Raw genomic sequence first — 27843 nt, 5'->3', positions numbered from 1 at the left:
AGATGAACTTAAACAAAAGAAAAAATAGGGTATTGGAATGTAGTCAAACTAAATCAGGCAATGCTGATAGTATAAGATGAGGAAATGAGACACTTAAAGCAATAGTTCAGTTTTTTTATTTGGCCAGCGTAACAACTGATGATGGCCGAAGTAGAGAAGATATAAAATGTAGAGTGACAACTGCAAGAAAAGCATTTCATGAAAGAGAAATTTATCATCATCATCATCATCATCATCATCATCATCATCATTTAAGACTGATTATGCCTTTCAGTGTTCAGTCTGGAGCATAGCCCCCCTTATAAAATTCCTCCATGATCCTCTATTCAGTGCTAACATTGGTGCCTCTTCTGATGTTAAACCTATTACTTCAAAATCATTCTTAACCGAATCCAGGTACCTTCTCCTTGGTCTGCCCCGACTCCTCCTACCCTCTACTGCTGAACCCATGAGTCTCTTGGGTAACCTTGCTTCTCCCATGCGAGTAACATGACCCCACCATCTAAGCCTGTTCGCCCTGATTGCTACATCTATAGAGGTCATTCCCAGCTTTTCTTTGATTTCCTCATTGTGGACACCCTCCTGCCATTGTTCCCATCTACTAGTACCTGCAATCATCCTAGCTACTTTCATATCCGTAACCTCAACCTTGTAGATAAGGTAACCTGAATCCACCCAGCTTTCGCTCCCATACAGCAAAGTTGGTCAAAAGATTGAACGGTGCACAGATAACTTAGTCTTGGTACTGACTTCCTTCTTGCAGAAGAGAGTAGATCGTAGCTGAGTGCTCACTGCATTAGCTTTGCTACACCTCGCTTCCAGTTCTTTCACTATGTTGCCATCCTGTGAGAATATGCATCCTAAGTACTTGAAACCATCCACCTGTTCTAACTTTGTTCCTCCTATTTGGCACTCAATCTGTTTATATCTCTTTCCCACTGACATTACTTTTGTTTTGGAGATGCTAATCTTCATACCAATCTCTTTCCCACTGGAATTACTTTTGTTTTGGAGAAGCTAATCTTCATACCATAGTCCTTACATTTCTGGTCTAGCTCTGAAATATTACTTTGCAAACTTTCAATCGAATCTGCCATCACAACTAAGTCATCCGCATATGCAAGACTGCTTATTTTGTGTTCACATATCTTAATCTCACCCAGCCAGTCTATTGTTTTCAACATATGATCCATAAATAATATGAACAACAGTGGAGACAGTTTGCAGCCTTGTCTTACCCCTGAAACTACTCTGAACCATGGACTCAATTTACCGTCAACTCTAACTGCTGCTTGACTATCTATTTAAAGACCTTTAATTGCTTGCAAAAGTTTGCCTCCTATTCCATAATCACTTAGAACAGATAATAACTTCCTCCTAGGAACCTGGTCATATGCCTTTTCTAGATCTATAAAACATAGATACAATTCCCTGTTCCACTCGTAACACTTCTCCATTATTTGCCGTAAGCTAAAGATCTGGTCCTGACAACCTCTAAGAGGCCTAAACCCACACTGATTTTCATCCAAATTGTCCTCAACTAATACTCGCACTTTCCTTTCAACAATATCTGAAAAGATTTTACCCACAATGCTGATCAAAGAGATACCTCTGTAGTTGTTACAATCTTTTCTGTTTCCATGTTTAAAGATTGGTGTGATTACTGCTTTTGTCCAGTCTGATGGAACCTATCCCGACTCCCGCGCCATTTCAGTTATCCTGTGTAGCCATTTAAGACCTGACATTCCACTGTATTTGATGAGTTCCAACTTAATTTCATCCACCCCAGCTGCTTTATTGCACTGCTATCTATTGACCATTTTCTCCACTTCCACAAATCTGATCCTATTTTCATCATCATTCCTATCCCATTCTACCTCGAAATCTGAAACATTACTGATTGCATTTTCACCTACACTGAGCAGCTCTTCAAAATATTCCCTCCATCTGCCCAAGGCATCCACAGGATTCACCAGCAGTTATCCTGACTTGTCCAAAATACTTGTCATTTCCTTCTTACCTCCCTTTCGAAGACTGCTAACAACACTCCAGAATGGTTTTCCAGCAGCTTGACCCATAGTCTCCAACCTGTTTCCAAAGTCTTCCCAAGATTTCTTCTTGGATGCTGCAATTATCTGTTTGGCTTTGTTTCTTTCTTCAACATAACTTACTCTGTCTGCCTGAGTTCTAGTATGTAGCCATTTTTGATACGCCTTCTTCTTCCTTTTACAGGCTACCTTGACTGTGTCATTCCACCAAGCTGTTTGCTTCATCCTACTTTTACACACTACTGTTCCAAGACATTCTTTGGCCACTTCTAGTACTGTGTCCCTGTACCTTGTCCATTCCTTTTCCAGTGACTGCAATTGACTACATTCAACTAACTGGTACCTTTCTGAGATCACTGTTATTTACCTGTGTCTGATTTCCTTATCCTGAAGTTTCTCCACTCTTATCCTCCTATATATGGACCTGACCTGCTGCACTTTCGCCCTCACAATACCGATTAAATAGTGATCAGTGTCATCAAAGAATCCCCTGAATACATGTGTATCCCTCACAGCCTTCCTGAATTCCTGATCTGTTATTACATAGTCAATGACAGATCTGGTTCCCCTGCCTTCCCAAGTATACCGGTGAATGTTCTTATGTTTAAAAAAGGAGTTTTGATTACTAAGCCCATACTGGCACAGAAATCCAAGAGTTGTTTCCTGTTCCTGTTGTTCTCCATATCCTCTCCAAATTTACCCATAACCTTTTCATACCCTTGTGTTCGATTTCCAATCCTGGCATTAAAATCACCCATGAGCAGAACACTGTCCTTGTCCTTTACTCCAACAACTACGTCACTGAGTGCGTCATAAAAACTATCCATCTTATCTTGATCTGTCCCTTCACAATGCGAATATATTGACACAATCCTAATTTTCTTCCTAGACACTGTCAAATCTATCCACATCATCAGTCGTTTGTTTACATACCTTATTGGAACTACGCTGGGTTCCATTTCTTTCCTGATGTAAAGCCCTACACCCCATTGTGCTATTCCTGCTTTGGCTCCTGACAGGTAGACCTTGTATTCTCCCACTTCCTCTTCTTTCTCGCCCCTTACCCAAATGTCACTAACAACTAAAACGTCCAGTCCCATCTTACTTGCAGCCTCTGCCAGCTCTACCTTCTTCCCAGAGTAGCCCCCATTGATATTAATAGCTCCCCATCTCATTACCATTTGTTTGCCAAGTCGTATCTTAGGAGTCCCTGGTTTGTCAGTTAGAGGTGGGACTCCGTCACCTCCAAAGGTCCGAGGCATTTTGCTCTGATTGTTGCCAGCATCATATTTAAAGTACCAGGGAAGCAGGTTGCTAGCCTTACTTGCCCCGAGTCCCATTGGGTTTTACCCCTACAGCTGAGGGACTAACCGGTGGATTTGGTAGTCTTTGCCATATGAGCACAAAGGTACCACGACTCAGAATATGTCAGAGATGCCCAGCCTTATTCCAAAGTAACTGGTATCCCGACTGTCGGGACCACTTACTTGGCCACTCATACGTTGCCCGTGGTTCATGAACTAGGACATGACTACAAGAACCCACACCATGAAACCATGAAAATTTATTACCATGTAATATAAATTTAAGTGCTGGGAAGTCTTTTCCGAAGCTATTTGTCTGGAGTGTACCTATGTATGGAAGTGAAATATGGACAATAACAGTATAGATGAGAATATGGTTCAAATGGCTCTGAGCACTATGGGACTCAACATCTTAGGTCATAAGTCCCCTAGAACTTAGAACCACTTAAACCTAACTAACCTAAGGACATCACACACACCCATGCCCGAGGCAGGATTCGAACCTGCGACCGTAGCAGTCCCGCGGCTCCGGACTGCAGCGCCAGAACCGCTAGACCACCACGGCCGGCTAGATGAGAATAGACTAAGAATTTTAGAAATGAGATGCTACAGAAGAATGCGAAGATTAAAGGGTAGATCATGTAACTAATGAGATGGTATTGAACAGAACTGGAGAGAAAAGAAACTTGTGGAACAACTTGACTTGGAAGCAGATGGGAAGTAAAAAAATCTATTATATAATATCATAAAGCCAAGAACAACTGAAAATTAACCTTAAATCAACAGAACTTCCCAGTGGTAAGGTGACAAATGTTGTTGTTGTTGTTGTTGTTGTTGTTGTTGTGCTCTTCAGTCCTGAGACTGGTTTGATGCAGCTCTCCATGCTACTCTATCCTGTGCAAGCTTCTTCATCTCCCAGTACCAACTGCAACCTACATCCTTCTGAATCTGCTTAGTGTATTTATCTCTTGGTCTCCCCCTATGATTTTTACCCTCCATGCTGCCCTCCAATACTAAATTGGTGATTCCTTGATGCCTCAGAACATGTCCTACCAACCGATCCCTTCTTCTGGTCAAGTTGTGCCACAAACTCCTCTTCTCCCCAATCCTATTCAGTACCTCCTCATTAGTTATGTGATCTACCCATCTGATCTTCAGCATTCTTCTGTAGCACCACATTTCGAAAGCTTCTATTCTCTTCTTGTCCAAACTATTTACCGTCCATGTTTCACTTCCATACATGGCTACACTCCATACAAATACTTTCAGAAATGACTTCCTGACACTTAAATCTATACTCGATGTTAACAAATTTCTCTTCTTCAGAAACGCTTTCCTTGTCATTGCCAGTCTACATTTTATATCCTCTCTACTTCGACCATCATCAGTTATTTTGCTCCCCAAATAGCAAAACTCCTTTACTACTTTAAGTGTCTCATTTCCTAATCTAATACCCTCAACATCACCCAACTTAATTCGACTACATTCCATTATCCTCGTTTTGCTTTTGTTGATGTTCCTCTTATATCCTCCCTTCAAGACACCATCCATTCCGTTCAACTGCTCTTCCAAGTCCTTTGCTGTCTCTGACAGAATTACAATGTCATCGGCGAACCTCAAAGTTTTTATTTCTTCTCCATGGATTTTAATACCTACTCCGAATTTTTCTTTTGTTTCCTTTACTGCTTGCTCAATATACAGATTGAATAACATCAGGGATAGGCTACAACCCTGTCTCACTCCCTTCCCAACGACTGCTTCCCTTTCATACCCCTCGACTCTTATAACTGCCGTCTGCTTTCTGTACAAATTGTAAATGACCTTTTGCTCCCTGTATTTTACCCCAGCCACCTTCAGAATTTGAAACAGAGTATTCCAGTCAACGTTGTCAAAAGCTTTCTCTAAGTCCACAAATGCTAGAAACGTAGGTTTGCCTTTCCTTAATCTTTCTTCTAAGATAAGTCGTAAGGTCAGTATTGCCTCACGTGTTCCAGTACTTCTACGGAATCCAAACTGATCTTCCCCGAGGTCGGCTTCTACTAGTTTTTCCATTCATCTGTAAAGAATTCGTGTTAGTATTTCGCAGCTGTGGCTTATTAAACTGATTGTTCGGTAATTCTCACATCTGTCAACACCTGCTTTCTTTGGGATTGGAATTATTATATTCTTCTTGAAGTCTGAGGGTATTTCGCCTGTCTCATACATCTTGCTCACCAGATGGTAGAGTTTTGTCAGGACTGGCTCTCCCAAGGCCGTCAGTAGTTCCAATGGAATGTTGTCTACTCCCGGGGCCTTGTTTCGACTCAGGTCTTTCAGTGCTCTGTCAAACTCTTCACGCAGTATCTTATCTCCCATTTCATCTTCATCTACATCCTCTTCCATTTCCATAATATTGTCCTCAAGTACATCGACCTTGTATAGACCCTCTATATACTCCTTCCACCTTTCTGCTTTCCCTTCTTTGCTTAGAACTGGGTTTCCATCTGAACTCTTGATGTTCATACAAGTGGTTCTCTTATCTCCAAAGGTCTCTCTAATTTTCCTGTAGGCAGTATCTATCTTACCCATAGTGAGATAAGCCTCTACATCCTTACATTTGTCCTCTAGCCATCCCTGCTTAGCCATTTTGCACTTCCTGTCGATCTCATTTTTGAGACATTTGTATTCCTTTTTGCCTGCTTCATTTACTGCATTTTTATATTTTCTCCTTTCATCAATTAAATTCAATATTTCTTCTGTTACCCAAGGATTTCTACTAGCCCTCGTCTTTTTACCTACTTGATCCTCTGCTGCCTTCACTATTACATTCCTCAAAGCTACCCATTCTTCTTCTACCGTATTTCTTTCCCCCATTCCTGTCAATTGTTCCCTTATGCTCTCCCTGAAACTCTGTACAACCTCTGGTTCTTTCAGTTTATCCAGGTCCCATCTCCTTAAATTCCCACCTTTTTGTAGTTTCTTCAGTTTCAATCTGCAATTCATAACCAATAGATTGTGGTCAGAATCCACATCTGCCCCTGGAAATGACTTACAATTTAAAACCTGGTTCCTAAATCTCTGTCTTACCATTATATAATATATCTGATACCTTTTAGTATCTCCAGGGTTCTTCCATGTATACAACCTTCTATCATGATTCTTAAACCAAGTGTTAGCTATGATTAAGTTGTGCTCTGTGCAAAATTCTACCAGGCGGCTTCCTCTTTCATTTCTTAGCCCTAATCCATATTCACCTACTACGTTTCCTTCTCTCCCTTTTCCTACACTCGAATTCCAGTCACCCATGACTATTAAATTTTCGTCTCCCTTCACTACCTGAATAATTTCTTTTATTTCCTCATACATTTCTTCAATTTCTTCGTCATCTGCAGAGCTAGTTGGCATATAAACTTGTACTACTGTAGTAGGTGTGGGCTTCGTATCTATCTTGGCCACAATAATGCGTTCACTATGCTGTTTGTAGTAGCTTACCCGCATTCCTATTTTCCTATTCATTATTAAACCTACTCCTGCATGACCCCTATTTGACTTTGTGTTTATAACCCTGTAGTCACCTGACCAGAAGTCTTGTTCCTCCTGCCACCGAACTTCACTAATTCCCACTATATCTAACTTTAACCAATCCATTTCCCTTTTTAAATTTTCTAACCTACCTGCCCGATTAAGGGACCTGACATTCCACGCTCCGATCCGTAGAATGCCAGTTTTCTTTCTCCTGATAACGACATCCTCTTGAGTAGTCTCCGCCCGGAGATCCGAATGGGGGTGACAAATGACAAACCCAAATCTTTGGGGTTTCAGAGGTACTTTGATACTACCAACATATCAAACTTAATGGAAATAATGTTCCTGTGGATGATGAACAAAACTATTTTTGTAGGGAAAAAGAAGATAACTTGATCTTCACTGGACTTGGAAGAAGTAGTACATAAAAAAAATTGAAAATAACAGGCCTACTCAATCAGATGAAATCAGTGTAAAAATGGTTGAAGCACTTAGAAACATCAGGCACGTGCTTGTAAAGAATTGTCCGCTCCCGGCAGCTAAGTGGTCAGCGCAACAGAATGTCAATCCTAAGGGCCTGGGTTCGATTCCCGATTGGGTCGGAGATTTTCTCCTCTCAGGGATTGGGTGTTGTGTTGCCCTAATCATCATCATCATCATCATCATCATCATCATCATCATCATCATCATCATTTCATCCCCATTGACATGCAAGTCACCAAAGCGGCGTCAAATCTAAAGACTTGCACCCGGTGAATGGTCTACCCAGTGGGAGGCCCTAGTCACACGAAATTTATTTATTTATTTATTTATTGTACAAAATTTGAAAAGAGAATTCATTATCAAGTGATTTGATGCAATAAGTCACCATACCATTATTTTTACAGGTTGAGAGGAAGACTGACACCAACTACAGACATGTAGCTCTGTTATACCGTGGATGAGAGTTCATCCCTTGGAAAAAAATGAGAAAAGGAAAGAACAAAGTTTTAGGCCTCAAAGATCAACCATGGACAAGCCACAACATTTAAACCACAGCCCATTTCGAGATACACCACCTGCAGGTGTGACGTAATGAAAGTACATAAGAGCAGCAAACATGACTGGAGAATCACTCTTGTTAATTAAGAGGTGCAAAAGAAGAAATTCTGTGACATAAGTAACTTTGACAAAGGGCAGATTGATATGACTGACACTGGGAAACTATGGCATTCAAATGCTACTGTTGTGAGCATCTACGGAAAGTGGTTGAGGAACAGTGAAACCATAAGTGCACAACAAGGTGTTTGACATCCACATTCCCTAATGAAATGAACGATTTGATGGAGGCAGCAATCTATAGAAGATCTGAAGCCAGAGTATAATGCTGGTGCATACACAAGTGCTTCGGAGCACACAATTCAGTGTATATTGCTGAATATGGGGCCCCACAACACATGATGCCTACATGCCCTCATGTTGACCCAATGAAACTGTCAAAGGTAACTCCAATTGGCAAGGGATCATCAACATTAGTCCATAGAACAATGGAAATGTGTTGCCTGGTTGTACAAATTACATTTCTTGTTATTTAAGGTCAATGGTTGTGTCCGGATAAGCGGTTATCCAGGGACATTCACCTTGGAGATGTGGAAGTAATCGAAAATATCATGAAAGCTGTGGACTGCAAGAACTGTAGACCACCTGCATCTCCTCATGCTTGGTATCTTCCCCAATGGTGATGGGATCTTCAGGCAGGATAACCACCAATGTTACAAGTTCACGGTTCTAGGCGCTACAATCTGGAACCGCGCGACCGCTACGGTTGCAGGTTCGAATCCTGCGTCGGGCATGGATGTGTGTGATGTCCTTAGGTTAGTTAGGTTTAATTAGTTCTAAGTCCTAGGGGACTGATGACCTCAGCAGTTAAGTCCCATAGTGCTCGGAGCCATTTGAGCCATAACAAGTTCAGAATTGTGTCACAATGGTTTGAGGAGCACGATAGGGAACTCACGTTGATGCCTTGGTCACCATATCTGCTTGCCCTTAACATGATGAAACTCGTCTGGGACATTATAAGACACAAGCTGCACACCCACAAACCAATGGCCCATTATTTACAAGAACTGCTTGATTTGTTGTAGACGTTTGGTGCCATATACCTTGAGAAACCTACCACAGATTTGTCAAATTCATACCACACTGCTATACTGCATTCCAATGGTCAGCTAACATACTAGTAAGCAGGTGGTCATAATGCTTTCACTCATCTACAACTACATACATACTATGTAAGCCATCGTAAAGAATATGATAAGGGTACCTTGTACCAGTATGGTAAGGGTACCTTGTACGACACCTAATCCATCCCTGGAGAAATGACTAGCTAAACATTTCTGTACAAGCCCTGTTTTGTCTTCTCTTTTCTTGTCTCTGCGGTCCTTATGTGAGGTGTATGCTGGTGGCAGCAGAATAGTTCTGTTCTCTGTCACAAATGCCAGTTTCTAACCTATGTCGACAGCATTCCAAGAAAAGAATGTCTTCTTCCCTCCAGGGATTCCCACTCAAATTCAGGCTGCATTTCCAAAATACTTGCGCATTAATCGAACCTACCACTAACAAATGTATTAGTACGGCTTTGAATTGGTTCGATGTCTTCTTTAATCTGACATGGTGAGGGAACTCAACACTGTAGCAGCAGTCAAGAACAGGTTGGACAAATTTTCTGTACATGGTCTCATACACAGATACGTTACACTTCCCCAGAATTCTCCCAATAAATCGAAGGCAATCATTCACGTTGCCTACAACCAACTTTACGTTCTGATTCCATATCACATCAGTTTGTAACATTATGCTTACATATTTAATTGATGTGACTGTCAGGCAGCACATTGCTAATACTGTATTTGAACATTACAGGATCGTTTCCTGCTCATCTGGCTTAACTTACATCTTTTCACATTTAGAACAAGCAGGATTTCATCACACTGAATAGAAAGCCTGTCGAAATTATCTTGTATTTTTCTACAATCACTCAATAATGACACCTCCCTAAAAACTATAGCATCATTACCAAATAGCCGCAGATAGCAGCTCACCCTGTCCATCAGACTTCATAATTCAGAGAACAAGAGCTGTCCTATAACACTTCCTGGGACAATCCTGATGTATCTTAGTTTCTGTTGAACACTCCCAGTCCTGGACAACATACTCAATTTTATTGCTTGAGAAGTCTTCAGCCCCACACACATCTGTGAACCTATACCGTATACTCGGACCTTCACTAGTAGACTGCAATGCGCCATTGTGTGAAACGCTATCTGGACATCTACAAATATGGAATCTACCCCTTGCCCTTACCCACTGTTTGCATGATATCACGTGAGGAAAGAGCAAGCTGAATTTTGCACAAACAATGCTTTCTAAATCTGGGCTGATTTGTGGACAGAGGCTTTCCTCTCTCGAGGAAATTTATCCTATTCATACAATATACTCTAGAATTCTGCATCAAACCAACAGAAAGGATATTAGTCTGTAACTTTGCAGGACCATTCCTTTAACCTTATTATTTATAGGAGATACAGTGTTTCTTCCCCTCCCAGTCACTTGGGACTTTGCGCTTGGCAAGAAATTCACGATAAATGAAAACTAAATAAGAAGACAATGGTAAAGAACTCTGTGAAACCAAATTAGGATCCACCTGCACACAGTGGCAACTCTGCTGTTTTTAAGTAGCAGGGATGCCTATTTCTATGGGTGTGGTTGGTTGGTTGGTTGATTTGGGAGAGGAGGGGATCAAACAGAAAGATCATTGGTCCCATTGCATAAGGGAAGGAAGTCGCCTATCCCCTTTCAAAGGAATCATTCCGGCATTTGTCTGAAGTGGTTTAGGGAAATCACAGAAAGCATACATCAGGATGGCCAGATATGAGTTTGAACCATCATCGTCCTGAATACAAGTCCAGTGTGCTAGTCACTGCGTCACCTCGCTCAGTCTCTGTGGGTGTAGTCTGTACACTAACCCCTATGAGCGATTTTTAAACACAAAATTTAAACTTCAGTTTGCCCTTTGCCTTCTTCTGATGCACCACTGGACTTGTCTACAAGTGCCTGGTTAGAAACCTTTGACCTGTTTAGCAATTTTACATGGTACCAGAATTTTCCAGTATTCTCTACAAGATCTTTTGCTAATATAAGGCATTGGAAGTAGTTGTATGCTTCACATATAGATCTTTACAGACACAGAAATTCTACAACTTTTGCCTATTTCTGTATTGTCTCTCTCCCCCTTTTTTTTTTTTTTTTTTTTTTTTTTTTTTTTTTTTTTTTGCAATAATCTCTTGTTTTCTTAGCATGTTCCGAATTTTGTCATTGAACTATGGTGGGTCTTTTTGAGTTTTAATTCATTTACTCAGAACATACTTTTCTAGAGTGTGATTTACAATCAGCACCAGCAATGGAGAGTGAAGCTTTGACAATACCAGCCACTCGTACTGACAAAACATCAGAAAAAGTATCCAACACACTATGGTCAAAGCACTGAAGACAGAAGCCAACAGGCATACAAGTGACCATGAAAGCCTCAACAATTTTGTAGTTTGAATGTTGTCCATAATACCTCTGTGGCCACCACCATCACCACCTATATTGCCGTCATTTACTCACCTATTCAACTGCTAATCTGATCTTCCTAGCATAAAAACTCCCCTAGCTTTCTTGATGGCTTTATTAACTTTAGCAACCATTGCAGCTAATATGACTTCACGATCACTAAACCTTTCTCTATTCTGACTTCCACTGTGCGTGCATTTTGAACTAGTTACTCACGACACTTTTCAAAGAAAGTGTTCAGAACTACTTCTCGAGACTGACTTTTCAAAACACACGTGATGAATCCATGGACATTCCAGTCAATTCTATGAATGTTAAAGTCATCTTCAACTAATACTGGATGAGAAGTACTTCACTATTACTGAAAGCAAACTTTCTTGAATGATTCTACAACTCTTTTAGTGGAATTGGGTGGCTACTAAAACATCCAATGATTAATCGGATTTCACATAGACAGATTACTCATGTATAGATAACTTCACAGTCTCAATTTTGATCTTGAGAGATATAATGTCTGTGGTGTGGGTTGGCAGTAACACATGTGCTACCCTGCCAATCCGCAGATGGCTTGTAGACATGCCCTCTGCTACAAGTGTGAGTAGAACTGCCACCAAGTCAGCTTAAGAAGATGCCGCATCGACGCCAGCCAGTTTAATCGTGGAGTTCACTCAAGAGCCTTTGCAGCGTTACTAGTTCTCCTCTTTTGGATGGAATACCATTTGGACTTGCAGGACAAAGTTAATTAAATGATGTGATAAACGTATTACACACACTTCTCATTATTTTGCTCTTTGTGTCAGCACACACCTACTTCTTGGCATCCACCATGAACCCCCCCCCCACCTTCCTCCTATAATATCAAACTTGTGTTGTCATACAATGGAGAATCCAGGATGGAATAATGACAATATTATGGAAAGGATAGAAGATTGCTACTCACCATATAGTGGAGATGTTGAGTTCACATAGGCACAACAAAAAGACTGTCAAACAAATAAGCTTTCGATAAAAAAACCTTCTTCTGTTTGGTGTTGGTAGAAGGATCCAGATCGCACAGTCTGTGACACAGTCATTAAAATGAAGAATGCTGTGTTGGGCAGCATGCTCAACAACTGGGTGGCCCAGCTGTTTCTTGGCCACAGTTTGTCAGCGGCCATTCATGTGGATAGACAGCTTTTGGTTGTCATGCCCACAGCGAATGCATAACTATGATTGCAGGTTAGCTTATAGATCACACGACTGATTTCACAGGTAGCCCTGCCTTTGATGGGATAGGTGATGCTTGTGACCAGACTCGAGTAGATGGTTGTGGAAGGATGAAAGGGACAGGTCTTGCATCTAGGTATATTAAAGGATATGAGCCATGAGGCAACATGTTGGGAGGTAGTGATGTATGAGGATACAGTGTAGATTTGGTGGGTGGCAGAATACCACTGTGGGAGGGGCGGAAAGGATAGTGGATAGAACATTCTTCATTTAAGGGCACAGCGAGAGGTAGTCAAAAATCCCGACGGAGAATGTGATTCAGTTGCTCCAGCATTGGTAGTACCAAGTCATGAGGGAATGCTCATCTGTAGCCGGAGGGTGGGACTTTGCAAGGTGGGGGTGACTGGAGAGATGGGGCTCAGGAGATCAATTTCCATACAAGATAGGGAGGCTAATTATGGTCTGTGAAGGGCTCAGTGAGGCCCTCAGTATATTTCCAGAGGACTGCTCGTCACTACAAATGTGGCAGCCTTGGGTGGCTAGGCTGTATGGAAGGGACTTCTTTGTACGGAATGGATGGGAGCTGTCTAAGTGGAGGTATTGCTGGTGGTTGGTAGGTTTGAGATGGATGGAGGTACTGATGCAGCCATCTCTGAGGTGGACATCATCATCAAGGAAGGTGCTTGTTTGGTAGATGAGGACCAAGTGAAGCAAATGGAGGAGAAAGTGTTGAGATTCTGGAGGAATGTGGATAGGGTGTCATCACTCAATCCACACCATGACAATGTCATCAATGAATCTGAACCAGGCAAGGAGTTTGGGATTCTGGTTGGATAGAAAGGATTTCTCTAAACTGTCCATGAATAGGTCAGCATAGGATAGTGCCATGTGAGTGCCTATTGCATACCTCGGATTTGTTTGTAGGTGATGCCTTCAAAGGAGAAGTAATTGTGGGTGAGGAACGAGGTTGCAGGTTTGGAAAGGTTGGGAAAGGTAGTGTTATTAGCAGCAAGACAATGGGTATTAGGGATGTAATTTTAAGGGGATTAAGGGGATGTGCCATCAACAGTGATGAGCAGGGCACCGTGTGGAAAAAAAAAGCTTCAAATGGCTCTATGCTCTATGGGACTTAACATCTGAGGTCATCAGTCCCCTAGACTTAGAACTAACTAACCTAAGGACATCACACACAGCCATGCTGAGGCAGGATTTGAACCTGCGACCGTAGCAGCAGCACTGTTCCGGACTGAAGCTCCTAGAACTGCTCGGCCACAGCGGCTGGTGCACCGTGTGTTAAAAGAACAGGAACTGTCAGTCATTGTCCTTCACTCACTTGCCCCCCACCCTGCTGCCAAGTCACCAATGCACCCACAGTGTTTTTTACTTCTTTCCTTCTCCAATGGCCACCCTGCTCCTCCCTACACCCAACCTCCTGACTGCACCCAGCTACCCTGCCCTACCCTCTCTTGACCTCATCCTTGTATGCTCCCAAAAGCAGCACTTTATTCACCCCCACCCCCCAACCCTGCTATGCCTCCCCCTCTCCACCCCAACCTCCTCCTTACCCCTACCACCCAGACTGCTTCTCCCAACATGATCAGCTGCAAGCAGTCTGGCCGTGGCAGCCAGAGACTGTGTGTGTGTGTGTGTGTGTGTGTGTGTGTGTGTGTGTGTGTGTGTGTGTGTGTTTTGTCTACTTCGAAAGGAGGTCTTTTTATCCAAAAACTTACTTGTTTGACAGTCTTTTTGTTGTGACTATCTGTGATTCAGCATCTCCGCTATATGGCAAGTAGCAATCTATCCTTTTCATAACACTGTCAAACTTGTCTTTTTGATACAGATACCATGATTCGTTAAATATTTTGGTGCTTTTTACTTCAGCTTTCATCCTGCTCTGGGATCAGAGTATAATTTGAGTATGACATCTTACCCCAAGAATTCTGTTAGCTCAGTAGTTGCTTCCTCTGTGTAGTGAACCCCTGACCTATCAAGGAGATCCACAAAACTACCATCCAATGTCCTTAACATTGATTTGTTGTTCGATTTTAGAACATATTCTGAGCTCAAACATAATGAGGTACCTCAAACAAAACAAGCTCCAACATGCCAACCAACATGCATTATGAAAACATCCATCATGTGAAACCCAACTCGCACTTTTCTCACATGACATACTGAAAGCTTTGGATGCAGACAGTCAGGTAGATGCATTATTTCTTGATTTACAAAAAGCATTTGACTCAGTACCAAATTTACGATTATTGTCAAAAGTACGACCATATGCGGTATCGAGTGAAAATTATGACTGGATTGAGAACTTTTTGATAGGGAGGATGCAGAATGTTATCTTGGACGGGTGGTCCATGTCACAGGTAGAAGTAACTTCAGATGTGCCCCAGGGAAATGTACTGATACCTTTGCTGTTCAGGTTTATTATTAATGACCTTGTGGACAGTATCAACAGTAGCCCCAGACTTTTTGCAGAGGATGCAGTCATCTATAATGAAGTACTATCTAAAAGAAGCTGCATAAATATTCAGTCAGGTCTTGACAAGTTTTCAAAGTAGTGCAATGATTGGCAACTTGCTTTATATGTTCAGAAATGTAAAATGTGTAATTCACAAAAAAGTAGTATCCTGTGACTATAACATTAATGAGTCACAGTTAGAATCAATCAGCTCATACGCAAACCTGTGTGTAACATTTTCTAGGGATATGAAATGGAATGATCACATGGGCTCAGTCATGGGTAGAGAAAGTGGTAGGCTTCGGTTAACTGGTAGAATACTGGGTAAGAGCAATCAGTCTACAAAGGAGATTGCTTAAAAAATCACTCATGCAACTGGTTCTAGAATATTGCTCAAATGTGTGGGACTTGTACCAAATAGGACTAACAAGGGATGTTGAACGTATACAGCACGAATGATCACAGGTCTGTTTGACCTGTGGGACAGTGTTACCCAGATGCTGAAAAAATTGAACTGGCAGATTCTTGAAGATAGGCACAAATTAGCCCAGTAAAGTCTACTAACCAAGTTTCATGCACTTGCTTTAAATGACAACTGTAGGAATACACTACAACCCCCTATGTATCACTCACATAGAGATCATGAGAACAAAATGAGAATAATTGTGGCATGCACAGAGGCATGCAAGCAATCATTCCTCCTGCACTCCAAACTTTAATGGAACGAGAAGAAATCCAAGTAACTGGTACAATGGGACATTCCCTCTGCCATGCACTTCACGGTGGTTTGTAAATTATAGATGTAGAGTCTCTTACAATTATAAATCCCTTAACACAGGTCCAGAAATCTGCAGCCAAGAACGCTACAGAATCAATGCAGCCTCTGGTTGAGAATTTCACTTTGCTCCATACCAAAGGACTCCAATTCTGGGTATGACACTGCAAATTGTAAGCTTTGCTTGCATCTCATGAGCAAGGCCAGTAGTCTTCACCATTTCCACAGCTGCCAGTAGTAGCTGAGGATGGCCTCAGAACCCAAGTGACAGGTGTCACCGGTGCCACCATAAGCATAACTTGCAGATGACTGTACTCTGCACTCTCAATAGCTGCACCCTGCACTCTTGATAGCTGCAGGTAGGGCCTTCTCCATATCTTGGATAAGGTGCCTGCCAGATATATTGAGTGCACCTTGGACTTCTTTCCAACCTTGGGCATTATTTCCCTAAGGTGATCCATAATGCATCTTACATTGGAGTTCCAGATAACTAGCCCTTTCCCCCCTGTGCCTGATCAAATCTTGTTGAAGGACCAGCCACTTGTCCACTCATAAGGTGAACGGACTAAGCCAGACATCCAGTCTCCACATTCACTTTCGCTTTGAGTGACTGGATGGGTTGTAACCTGTTACTCACCCTGTGATAAGCATTGTCCTTCAGCATTGAGTACACTTGAATGTGCTTTGGCAGCAAAAGTGATGGGTAAAACAAGTGACATTAGATGTTCCCCATGCGACAGTCAGTTTCTCTGCCACCCCTACAGGCAACATCCTGCAGACAACAGATTGTGACTAACAGCACCTTCAGCTGTTCGCAAACTGTGGCTATAGTCGAGACAGTGTAAGCAGATCTATGACAGCTTGTAATGCTGTTGCCAGCTTTCAACTGAGAAGCGCTATCCAAACAAACACCAGGATGTTTCAAAACAAAGAGTGGAGCCGAATAAGGAAGTTTTCTTCTGCCATTCCTCTCATCACATTTTACTGGATGAAGTTTTAAAAACAATCAAAAGAAAGGAGACAACAAGTAATGCCCTAGTGTTTGCCAATGTTTTAACAATTCAGTGTGAGACAGAAGTGAAGGTACAAATCAAACGAGACCTTTGACACCAAGGATTCATAAAAATGGGTCTTGAAATCACATAAACCAAGACAGTTCATTTGGTGTTCAATAAGAACTCAACAATAATCCAGTTAATAATTTAAGATGAGGCTGAAGATATAGTGGGCAAATTCCAGTACCTGGATATTGTTTATTGCTGTTTCTTCAAACAACACCATGCCTCAAGAAATTGAATATCCTTAGGGGTATGCTGCAGAAGAGGGGAGCAAATCCAAAGTGCACTCTTTGTGCACACCGAGGAGTCCTTCCAAATATGGAATGAGTGCTTCTGGATGCCATGAAGGGCACAGGTGTGCAGCCCACTTCAGATGGGGCCCACGTTGGTACTAACAACGTGTATCACTTTGTATCAGAAGAGATTCTATCCGATTTCGGGTGGCTAGCTGAAGTCATAAAGACTGCCAGTCTTGCTTGCATGATGAAGGCATAGCTCACCATCTGTAGCATCATCAACAGGATCGATTTGGGACCTTTGATATAGTGCCGAGTGGACGATCTGAACCAGAGGCTCAGATGCTTCTGTGACTGTGTAGGATGTAGATACCTGGACTTGCACCATAGGGTGTGTGGTTTCAGGTACTGCTTAATAGGTCAGATGACCACTATGTGCAGGAGGCGGCTACATCGGTAGTGGGAGCTGTGTGAAAAGGCCTGGGCAGTTTTATGGGTTAGAGGGTCTAGGGAAAGTGCAGAAAGTGCTTCAGTTTCAAAAGGTGCATGACAAAAACAGGAAGAGGATAGACATAGTAACAATCAATATCGCAGATGTAAATTGTCATAGCTGTGTTGGGAAAAAAATCAGAGCTTCAAGTGCTAACAGAAATCACTGATGTTCAAATCGTTCTAGGTACTGAAAGGTAGCTTAATCCAGAGAAGTCCAGCTGAAATTTTTACAAAGGACTTAACGATGTTTATAACGGACAGATTAAATACAGTTGGCAGTAGCATCTTTGTTGCTATTAAAAGTAGTTTATCTTGTAGCGTAATTGAAGTAGGTAGTTCCTGTAAGTTAGTATGGTTAGAGGTTATACTTGCAACCGGAATAAATTAATGACTGGTTCTTTTTACCAACTCCCCCAACTCAGATGATTCAGTTGCTGAACAGCTCAAAGAAAACTTGAGTCTCATCATCACAAATAAGTACCCCACTCATACAATTATAATTGGTGGTGACTTCAATCTGCCCTCAATATGCCGGTGAAAATACATATTCAAAACAGGTGGCAGGTGTAAAACGTCATCAGAAATTTTAATAAATGCTTTGCCCAAAATGATTTTTGAGCAATTAGTTTGGGAGCTCACTTGAAGTTTGAATGTCCATGAAGACATGCTTGACCTTTTAGCAACAAAAAATCCTGAGCAAATAGGTAGCATTATGAGGGATACAGGTATCAGTGACCACAAGGTGGTTGTAGCCAGACTGAATACCGTAACATCAAAATCCACTGAAAGTAAATGCAACATATATCTATTTAAACAAGTGGATAAAAATTCTGCCTGATATCTTCCTAATAGACATCTCCACTCCTAACTACATAAGTGTAGACCAGATACGGCTCGAGATCAAAGGAACAATGTCTGAGGCAATTCCGAGTTTTACACCAAATAAATTAATAAAAGATGGTACTGATCCCCCAAGGTTCACAGAACAGGTCAGAACACTGTTGCAGAAGCAACAAAAAAAGCATGCCTAACTTCAAAGAACACAAAATCTTCAGGATTGGCGATGTCTTACTGAAGCTCCAAACTTAGTGCGGACTTCAATGTGAGATGCTTCTAATAGCTTCCACAGTGAAACTCTGCCTTGAAGTATGACAGAATATCCAAATAAATTCTGGTCATATGTACAGCACACCACGGCAAGCACAATCAACACCTTCACTGCGTGATACCGCTGGTAATAATACTTACGACAGCACTGCTACAGCAGAGTTATTAAACACAGTTTTCTGAAATTCCTTTACAAAGGACGACGAAGTAAATATTCCAGAATTCGAATAAAAAACAGCTGCCAACATGAGTAACATAGAAGTAGATATCCTTGGTGCAATGACACAGCTTAAATCACTTAATAATAGCAAGGCCTCCAGTTGAGATTGTACACCAGTCAGGTTCCTGATACAATAGCCCCATACTTAGCCATCATATACGAACACTTGTTCAACGAAAGATCTGTATCGAAAGACTAGACAGTTGCACAGATCACACCAATATTCAAGAAGGGAAATAGGAGTAATACCCTGAATTAAAGACCGGTATCACTAACATTAATTTTTCAGTATGATTTTGGAATGTATACTGTGTTTGAACAATGTGAATTACATCAAAGGTAACAATTTATTGACATGCATTCAACACAAATTCAGAAAATATAATTCTTGTGAAACAAAAGTAGCTCTTTATTCACGTAAATTAATGAGTGCTATCGATGGGGAATCTCAAATTTATTCTGTATTTCAAGATTTCCATATGGCTTTAGACACTGTTCCTAATCAAATTGCATGCCTATGGGGCATCACTTCAGTTGTTTGACTGGATTCACGATTTCTTGTCAGAAAGGTCACAGCATGTAGTAACCAACAGAAAATCAAGTAAAACATGTGATATTCGGCATTCCTGTGGTGATATCATTTACTGTTTAGTAACACCATCAGAAGATCAAAACCATGATATTTGTATGATGTGAAAAGTGGCAATTGCCTCTCAATAAGGAAAAGTGTGAGGTCATCAACATAACTACAAAAATAAATCCATCAAATTCTGGTTACATGATAAATCATACAAATGTATAGGCTGCCAGATCGAATAAACAACTAGAAATTACAATTATGAACAACTTAAATTGGATCAGATAACATTGTGGAGAAGGCAAACCATAGGCAATGTTATATTTGCAGAATGCTTACAAGATGCGACAGGTCTACTAAAGAGATCGCCTCACTACACTTGTTCATCTTCTGCTAAACTATTGTTGTGCTGTAAGGGATCCTTACCAAATAGGATCAAGAGATGACATTGAAAAGTTCAAAGAAGGACAGCTTGTTTTGTAATTTTATGAAATAGGGGAAAGAGGGTCACAGATATGATAAGTCAGTTTGGATGGCAATCATTTTTTTCATTTTTTGTTGTTGTGAGATCTTTCCACAAAATTTCAGTCACCAATTTTCTTATCTGAATGTGAAAATGTTTTATTGTCAGCAACATACGTAGGGAGAAATGGCCATCATTATAAAAGAAGAGGACTCAGAGCTCATACAGAATGATTTAAGTGTTCATTTTTCCCCAGCGCCACTGGAGTAGAATGGTAGAGAAACAGTCTGAAGGTGGTTAGTCACTTAAATGTGAAGGCACTTAAATGTGAACTGCATGGTAGTCATGTAGATATAGATTTAGAATACATAAAGTTTTTCTTAGACCTTGTGGAAATGCTCCAGCATAGAACTAAGATCATTCTGTACAAAATGTATCTCCTACCTATACTGCTGTACAGACTAGAAGTGCCAAAAGTTACTGGAAGAAGTAAGAACCAGCTCTAGGCAATAGAAATGAAGTTCCTCCATTCTTGCCTACAGAAAAGAAAATAGTTGAAAAAAGAATGAGGGTATCTGGCAACAACTAAGATAGACTGAAGGCTGTTGGAGGCTCTTCAACTGGAACTGTTGCTGTAGTACAGACATATACAGAGGATGGTTCCCCACAGGAACAATGAGGCTTATTTTGGTGGATATGGGAGAAGATAACACGATCAAGACCTTGTGACAGTTGGGCAATGCAGATCCTCTAGGTCTCAAAAATTAAACGGACAACTGTATCAGATAAAACTAGGAGAGAAAAGAAAAGAAAGGTTGTAATAGGTTGATCTACAACCCCTCATAGCTACCTAATGCAGAAAAATGATGATGCTGTCTATATTTTTACATTTGTCATTTGCAATGTCCTAATTTTAGACACCAATTTGCCACAGAGTTTCAAAAACAAATTTCTTCTATAAAATAAATAAAGCAAGTATATGACCATTTGCAGACTTTTAAGCTGGACAACAATGAATTAGAAAACTCTTTTCCTTTACTAATACTATTCCCACAGTTTTCTACAGGCTCATTACTCAACACTCAAATGAATGCTGACTAACAAAGGGCATTTATTTGGGATGACAAGTTCTTTTACTATGTACTTTCTCTAACAATAGGTTCTCTTTTCTTCTGCATATACAATTTCTAGTGCTTTATAAAAGGTAATCTCTTAACTACTTTGAGCTCCTTGTAAAACCTCATAACTATAAACATAACTAGTTGTATATGGTTACTGCTATCTGCCTCATGTCTGATATATGAAATGTTTTTTATCATGAAAGATGATGGACGGCTGACTAACAGATCTGAGCCTGCAACAGCAGCAGACACAGCCTTGATATGGTGGTACCAAGAGTGACTGAAAGGACCAATATTCCCCTCAGCCCCTGCCTCCCCCCCCCCCACCCCCCCTTCCAAGGCATGCATCTTGACTGTATGGCTTGATGATGATGGTATCCTTTTCGGTAAAATAGTACCAGATTGTATCTCTGGGTGAGAACTATGCAGGAGGATAATATCATCAGGAAAAACAAAACTGGAATTCTACCCATCAGAACACAGAATGTGAGATCCCTTAATCGGGTAGGTAGACTACATGATTTAAAAATGGAAATTGATAGGCTGAAGTTGGTGAGGAATTGGTGAAGTTCAGTGGCAGAAAGATCAGACCTTCCGGTCAAATCAGTACAGGATTATTAACACAAAATCAAATAAGGTAATGCAGGAGTAGACTTCAAATGAATAAGGAAACAGGAATACAGGTTAGCTACTACGAACAGCATAGTGAATGCATTATCATAATGAAGATAGACACTAAGCCAACACCAACCACAGTAGTGCAAGTTCATATGCCAACTATCTCTGCAGATAATCAGAAGACTGGAAAAATACATGAGGATGTAAATGACATTATTCAGACATTTAAGGGAGACAAATTTGTTACACACGACAGGCATTCAATAGCTGGAAAACGAAAGATAGCAGGTGAATATGGATTGGGGAAAAGGACTGGAAGAGTGAGCTGCCTGGTAGAATTCTGCACAGAGCATAATTTAACCATAGCTACCACTTGATGGTAGATGGCTGTGTAAGTGGAACAAACCTCGAGACACCAAAAGATTGCAGAGAGATCATTTAAAGAAATTTCTCAAAGACAGGAATTTAAGGAAATGGGATCTGGATAATTTGAAAGAATCGGAGTTTACTGAGATGAAGTAAACTGACAAGAGAAGAAAATATAAAAATGAAGCAAATGAAGTAGGCAAAAGGAAGAGAGATCCAAAAAACAAGATACACAGAAAATTTAAAACAGTCAAGCAGTAATGGCTAGAGGACAAATGGAAGGCTGTAGAAACTGGCATGACAATTGGAAAAATAGATGTTGCCTATAGAAAAATTGAAGAACCCTTTGGAGAGAAGGGAAAAGGCAGCTGCATGAATATCAAGAGCACAAATGGCAAACAGTATTAAGCAGAGAAGGGAAGATCAGAAGGTGTCAGTAATATACAGAGGATTTCTATAGGGGAAACAAACTTGAAGACACTGTTACGGAAAGAGATGAGGAAGTAGGTACAGATGTGATATTATAAGAAGAATTTGGTAGAGCACTGAAATTGTAGCATTAGAGAAAGATTTTTTTACAATGTTGGCTGAACTATACTTTTTAAAATTTTGAAGGTAGCAGGGATAAACTACAGTGACCGAAAAAAATTATTTACAGCTTGTACAGAAACCAGACGGCAGTTGTAAGTGTTGAAGGACACAAAAGGTAAACAGTAATTGAGAAGAGAATGAGACAGGGTTGTAGCTTACTCCCCATGTTATTCACTATGACAACTGAACAAGCAGTAAAGGAAACACAAGAGAAATTTGGAAAGGGGTTAAGTTTCTGGAATAAAAGATATGAGGTTTGCTGATGACTTTGTAATTCGGTGATACAGAAAAGAACTTAGAAGAGCAGCTGAACAGACTTGATAGTGCTTTGAAAAGAAATTATAAGATAAACACGAACAAAAGTAAAACAAGGTTATTGCAAAGTGGGTGGATTAAATCATGCAATACCGAGAAACTTACATTAGGGAATGAGGCATTAAGAGTAGTACCTTAATTTTACTATTTTGGCAACAAAATAACTGACGATGGCAGAAGTAGAGAGGATATAAAATGAAGACGGACTACAGCTACGCAAACATTTCTTAAGAAAAGGAAATTGTTAACATCTAATATAAATTCAACTGTTACGAAGTCTGTTCTGAATGTATTCGTCTGGGGTGTAGTCTGTACAGAAGTGAAGCAAGCATATTAAGTAACTCAAGACAGGAAGAGGATAGAAGCTTATGAAATGTGGTGATATTTAAGAATGCTGAAGATTATATGTGTATATCAAGTGACTAATGAGGATGTTCTAAATCAAATTGGGTAGAACAGAAATTTATGGCAGAAATTGACTAAATGAAACGATTGTCTGATATGACACATCCTGGGGCATCGGGGAATCATCAGTCTGGTAGCGGAGGGAAGTGTGAGGAGAAGGAAAGGGGTTAGAAATTGTAGAGGGAAAATAAGGGATGAATACAGTAAACAGGTTTAAATGGACATAAATAACAGTGGTTAATCAGAGATGAAGAGGTTTGCGCAGGGCAGACTAGTGTGCTGCATCAAACCATTCTTTGGAGTGGACTGAAAACAAGACAACAGAAGAGTAACACAGGTCTCATCAAATGTGCAACATAAACAATCTTTTGAACATCACTCTTGAGCTGTCTGTTATTTTTTTAAAAATTCACAAAATTTCATACCTGTACATGTTGTGTGTTACCGTATTCAGATACCAGAGGAGACTCCAAGACCTTCTGTTGCACAATGCTTTCGAGTACATTTGTTTTTGCTATAAGCCACGAAAATGCAATCAACAGCTCTCTGCTTCCAGATGACATATCTGAAGGGAGGCTATAAAATTCAAAATTTTCATATCCCAAAACAAGAAGACTCATCTTCACAAATTGAATATCATCTGCAACAGAGCAATAACCAAGAGAAAATAGTCACTCTCGGTGTAAAATGTTTTCTGTATACACAAACACACACTTACACAAACACTCACTAACTAACTAAACATCTAACAAGGTCCTGTTAAGTGAATTTATATGTAGCTTGTTAAAATTTTTTCTATGTCCCTGAGACAGGAGTCCAATTATACACATATTTTGTAAGTGTAACTTTCTGAAGGCAGTAAGGTTATTAAGAACACAGAGGTAGTTTCAGTTGAACAATGATGGACAAATGTCTGATGCTGCTGTCTGTAGGAGTGAGAGTGCCACATGAAGGTATAAGGTGAGCATTCTTCATTCAACCAAGAAGTGCATCTAATGATCACAACTGTCTGTTGTCAATTTGTTGTGAATGTCTGTTTTGTATATTAAGTGCGGGAGAACTCTGTAAGCAAAATATAATGTTCTGTGGCTGGTATATTTTTTAAAAAATAATAAAAAATGCTAAGAGTAGTGTCTTTTGTCAGTGCTTTCAGTGAATGTAAGATAAATGGGACTCGTGTATGTTGTTTCAAGCAGCATGTCACGATTTTTCATGGTAACTGAGACAAGATTTCAAGGAATTTTTTTCTTGTCCTTGACAAATGTGTGTATCTCCCACCTACTATGGAAGTTGTCACATTAGGTAGATACATAATGCTGTCTTTTGAATAAATCTGTCATTTGCTGGACAATTATTGCAGACAGAAATTTCCTGTAATATCATCAAGATTGAAGTTGCACCAATGTTGCAAACAAACATGGCAATCATGCCTGTCATTGGTGGCTGATCTTTGTGCTCTAAGCAGGAGGATTAACACTGCAGGATTCAAGAAGACCTAAACAAACACTTAAGGCTCTGTGAGCCCCGCCATGAGATTGGAATCAGTACCTATTTTGAAATTTTTGATATTCCCAAGAGAGATTACTTGCAGAATTTCAACTGTGCAGTGGCATTGATTGACTTCAATAGAAGGTATGCATTTGAATGATATTAAACACAGAACACTTTAATTGAACACACAGCAAACAAAATATGACAGACAAAGAAATATTATAACAACACTACACGAAAAGACGAGGAACATATGAGTACATCTTAATGTCATACACAATCCATAATAATGCAACACAAATCAAGATGAATGATTAACTCTTAATTTTTTCCTGGATTATTTTGCTTCTTAATTTTTCACTTTACGAGTCAGTGGTTTAAGAAGTATATTGGCACTGTCATTAAGTTTTCATTTGACAGTCTTTTCTACATGTTTTTGATGGAACTTTCTTCCAAGTTCAATATGTATCTTGTTTCGTGTTGTTTTTCTTTCACAGGTATTCTTAAACATTAGTATGGCAGCTTGATTGTCGATACACAGTTGTGTTGTTTTATTCAAACGAGAGATTTCAAGTCCTTCTCCAAGTTATCTTACATATGCTGAAGAGATGCCAGCTCAGCAATTCACTTTAGCTGTTGAAGTAGCCACCAGATGTTGCTTTCAAGCATACTTATCAAAGAGCCGCTCTCATATGACGACAACTTCGCTGGTAAAACATCGATATTTACATCTACAACAATACTCTGCAATCCATCTTATGGTGTGTGGCACAGGGTACCTCATACCATTACTAGTCATTTCCTTTTCTGTTCCACTTGCAAGCTAATTGAGATACGACCACCATAAGCAGAATCATCATAAGCAATCAGTGTTAAGCTTACATTAAAAAATATATCACACTCTGCAGTTCTTTTGAGGCACCGAAAAAGTGTTTCAGCATTCCCCAGTGACTCAACACTGTTTTATTACAAAATTTGCTTAAATAATTAACAGCAAATCTGATGTTTGGATGAGATATTACTGTTAAGGTACAATGGACCCTCTATGGCTTCTTCATATGGTTCTGTCCTGTGACTTATCATTCACGAGATTTTCTTAATTTGTCCCCGTTCCGCAAGTGTAGCTATTTGACTTAAACTATAAAGCTTGAAACACACAAGGATTTTCTCCACGTGCATTCACTATGAACTTATTTTAATTTCCTTTCCCAGATATGACATTTTAATCTTTAAATATACAGTCAATGTTATTTAAAATTTGTGGTTCAATCTGTTCAAATCTTCAGTAATTCTGTCTGTCTCCTTTACAATAACTAATCCATCATCAACAAACAATCCATACTAGTATAATAATTGCAAAAGTAACTCTGTCACTTAGTTAGTTATGTCTTCGATTGACCAGTTTCACAGTAACCGTTATGATGTGGAATGTGTCATGTGCATAAGAAATGCACGAATGAATGAAGATTTTTTTCCCTTAAAGAAAAAGAGGAAAAGAACTTCATTCATTTGTGCATTTCTTATGCACTCGACACATTCCACATCATAACTGTTACCGTGAGACTGATCAATGGAACACTTAACTAAGTAATTGACAGAGTTACTTTCGCAATTATAATACTAGTATTTTTTGGAAAAAAAGCTTAAAATCTTTATTACCTACCTCAATCCCTTAAACGGGACAAAATGCATATATTATACCTTTAGATTTATTTATTCCTATTCAAGAATTTTCAGCAGCTTATTTAACCCCTTTCTGTGCCAAATATAGGTTAAGTCGAGGATAGCGTAAGTCTGTCTTTCTTCCGGTATTATGATCACAAATGTCACTGTTGTTTTTAAATTGATCCAGGTTGTTGAGAACAAATTTCATTGCTGAGTAAATGTACTGTGAAGCTGTTGTAAGAATTCCTAACCTTCTAAAGAGATGCCTACAACATGTTTGACTATGAGCCTCCCCCCCAACATTATTCTAATCACTTTCTTTTGAGCAGTGAATACTTTTTGCCTAAGTTACCTCAAATTCTTATTCCACATGACATCATAGAGTGAAAGTACGCAAACTATGTTAGCTTGCTAATTTCTATATCCTAAAAATTAGTAATTATTCTGGTTGCAAAAGATGCTGAACCTAGCCGTTTTAGGAGATACAAAATACGAATTTTCTAATTAAGATTCTCATCTATATATACTCCCAAAAATTTAGTATGCTCTACCCTGGCTACTGACTTCTGTTGATGAGTTATATTTATTGAATGAACTGTACTTCTCGCAGTAGAAAATTGGATGTATTGTGTTTCTCAAAGTTCAGAGTGAGTCCATTCGCAGAAAACCAATCAATAGCTTTTCCAAAGACTTTATTTGTATCATTTTCTATTGGAGTTACTTTTACTGGAGTAATAATTATGCTCATATAACCAGCAAGCAATGCCAGTTTAGCTTCTTATTTCAGGTCAGGAGGGAGGTCATTCACATACACTATGTGATCAAAAGTATCTGGACACCTGGCTGAAAATGACTTACAAGTTCATGGTGCTCTCCATCAATAATGCTGGAATTCCATATGGTGCTGCCCACCTTTAGCCTTGATGACACACTCACAGGCATACGTTCAATCAGGTGCTGGAAGGTTTCTTGGGGAATGGCAGCCCATTCTTCACAGACTGCTGCACTGAGGAGAGGTACTGATGTCAGTTGGTGAGACCTGGCACGAAGTCAGCATTCCAAAACATCCCAAAGGTGTTCTATAGGATTCAGATCAGGACTCTGTGCAGGCCAGTCCGTTATAGGGACGTTATTGTTGTGTAACCACTCCGCCATGCCACAGGCCGTGCATTATGAACAGGTGCTTGATCGTATTGAAAGATACAATTGCCATCCCCGAAT

General features: G+C 40.1%; 1 protein-coding gene across 2 annotated transcripts in view; it reads right to left on the bottom strand.

Moving 5' to 3' along the window:
• The window catches only part of LOC126259443 (tubulin epsilon and delta complex protein 1-like), a 145138-nt gene that overhangs the window by 14201 nt on the left and 103094 nt on the right, over positions 1-27843 (bottom strand). For both annotated transcript variants that reach the window (XM_049956258.1, XM_049956260.1), the window contains exon 3: positions 23892-24106. In XM_049956258.1, the coding sequence (XP_049812215.1) occupies positions 23892-24106 (215 nt within the window). The remainder of the gene's footprint in view (positions 1-23891; positions 24107-27843) is intronic.

This window comes from Schistocerca nitens, chromosome 5 (assembly GCF_023898315.1).
Source record: "Schistocerca nitens isolate TAMUIC-IGC-003100 chromosome 5, iqSchNite1.1, whole genome shotgun sequence".
Taxonomy (NCBI): Eukaryota; Metazoa; Arthropoda; class Insecta; order Orthoptera; family Acrididae; genus Schistocerca; species Schistocerca nitens.
Note: the sequence above shows the minus strand (reverse complement) of the source record. Positions and strands in the feature narration are given on the sequence as shown.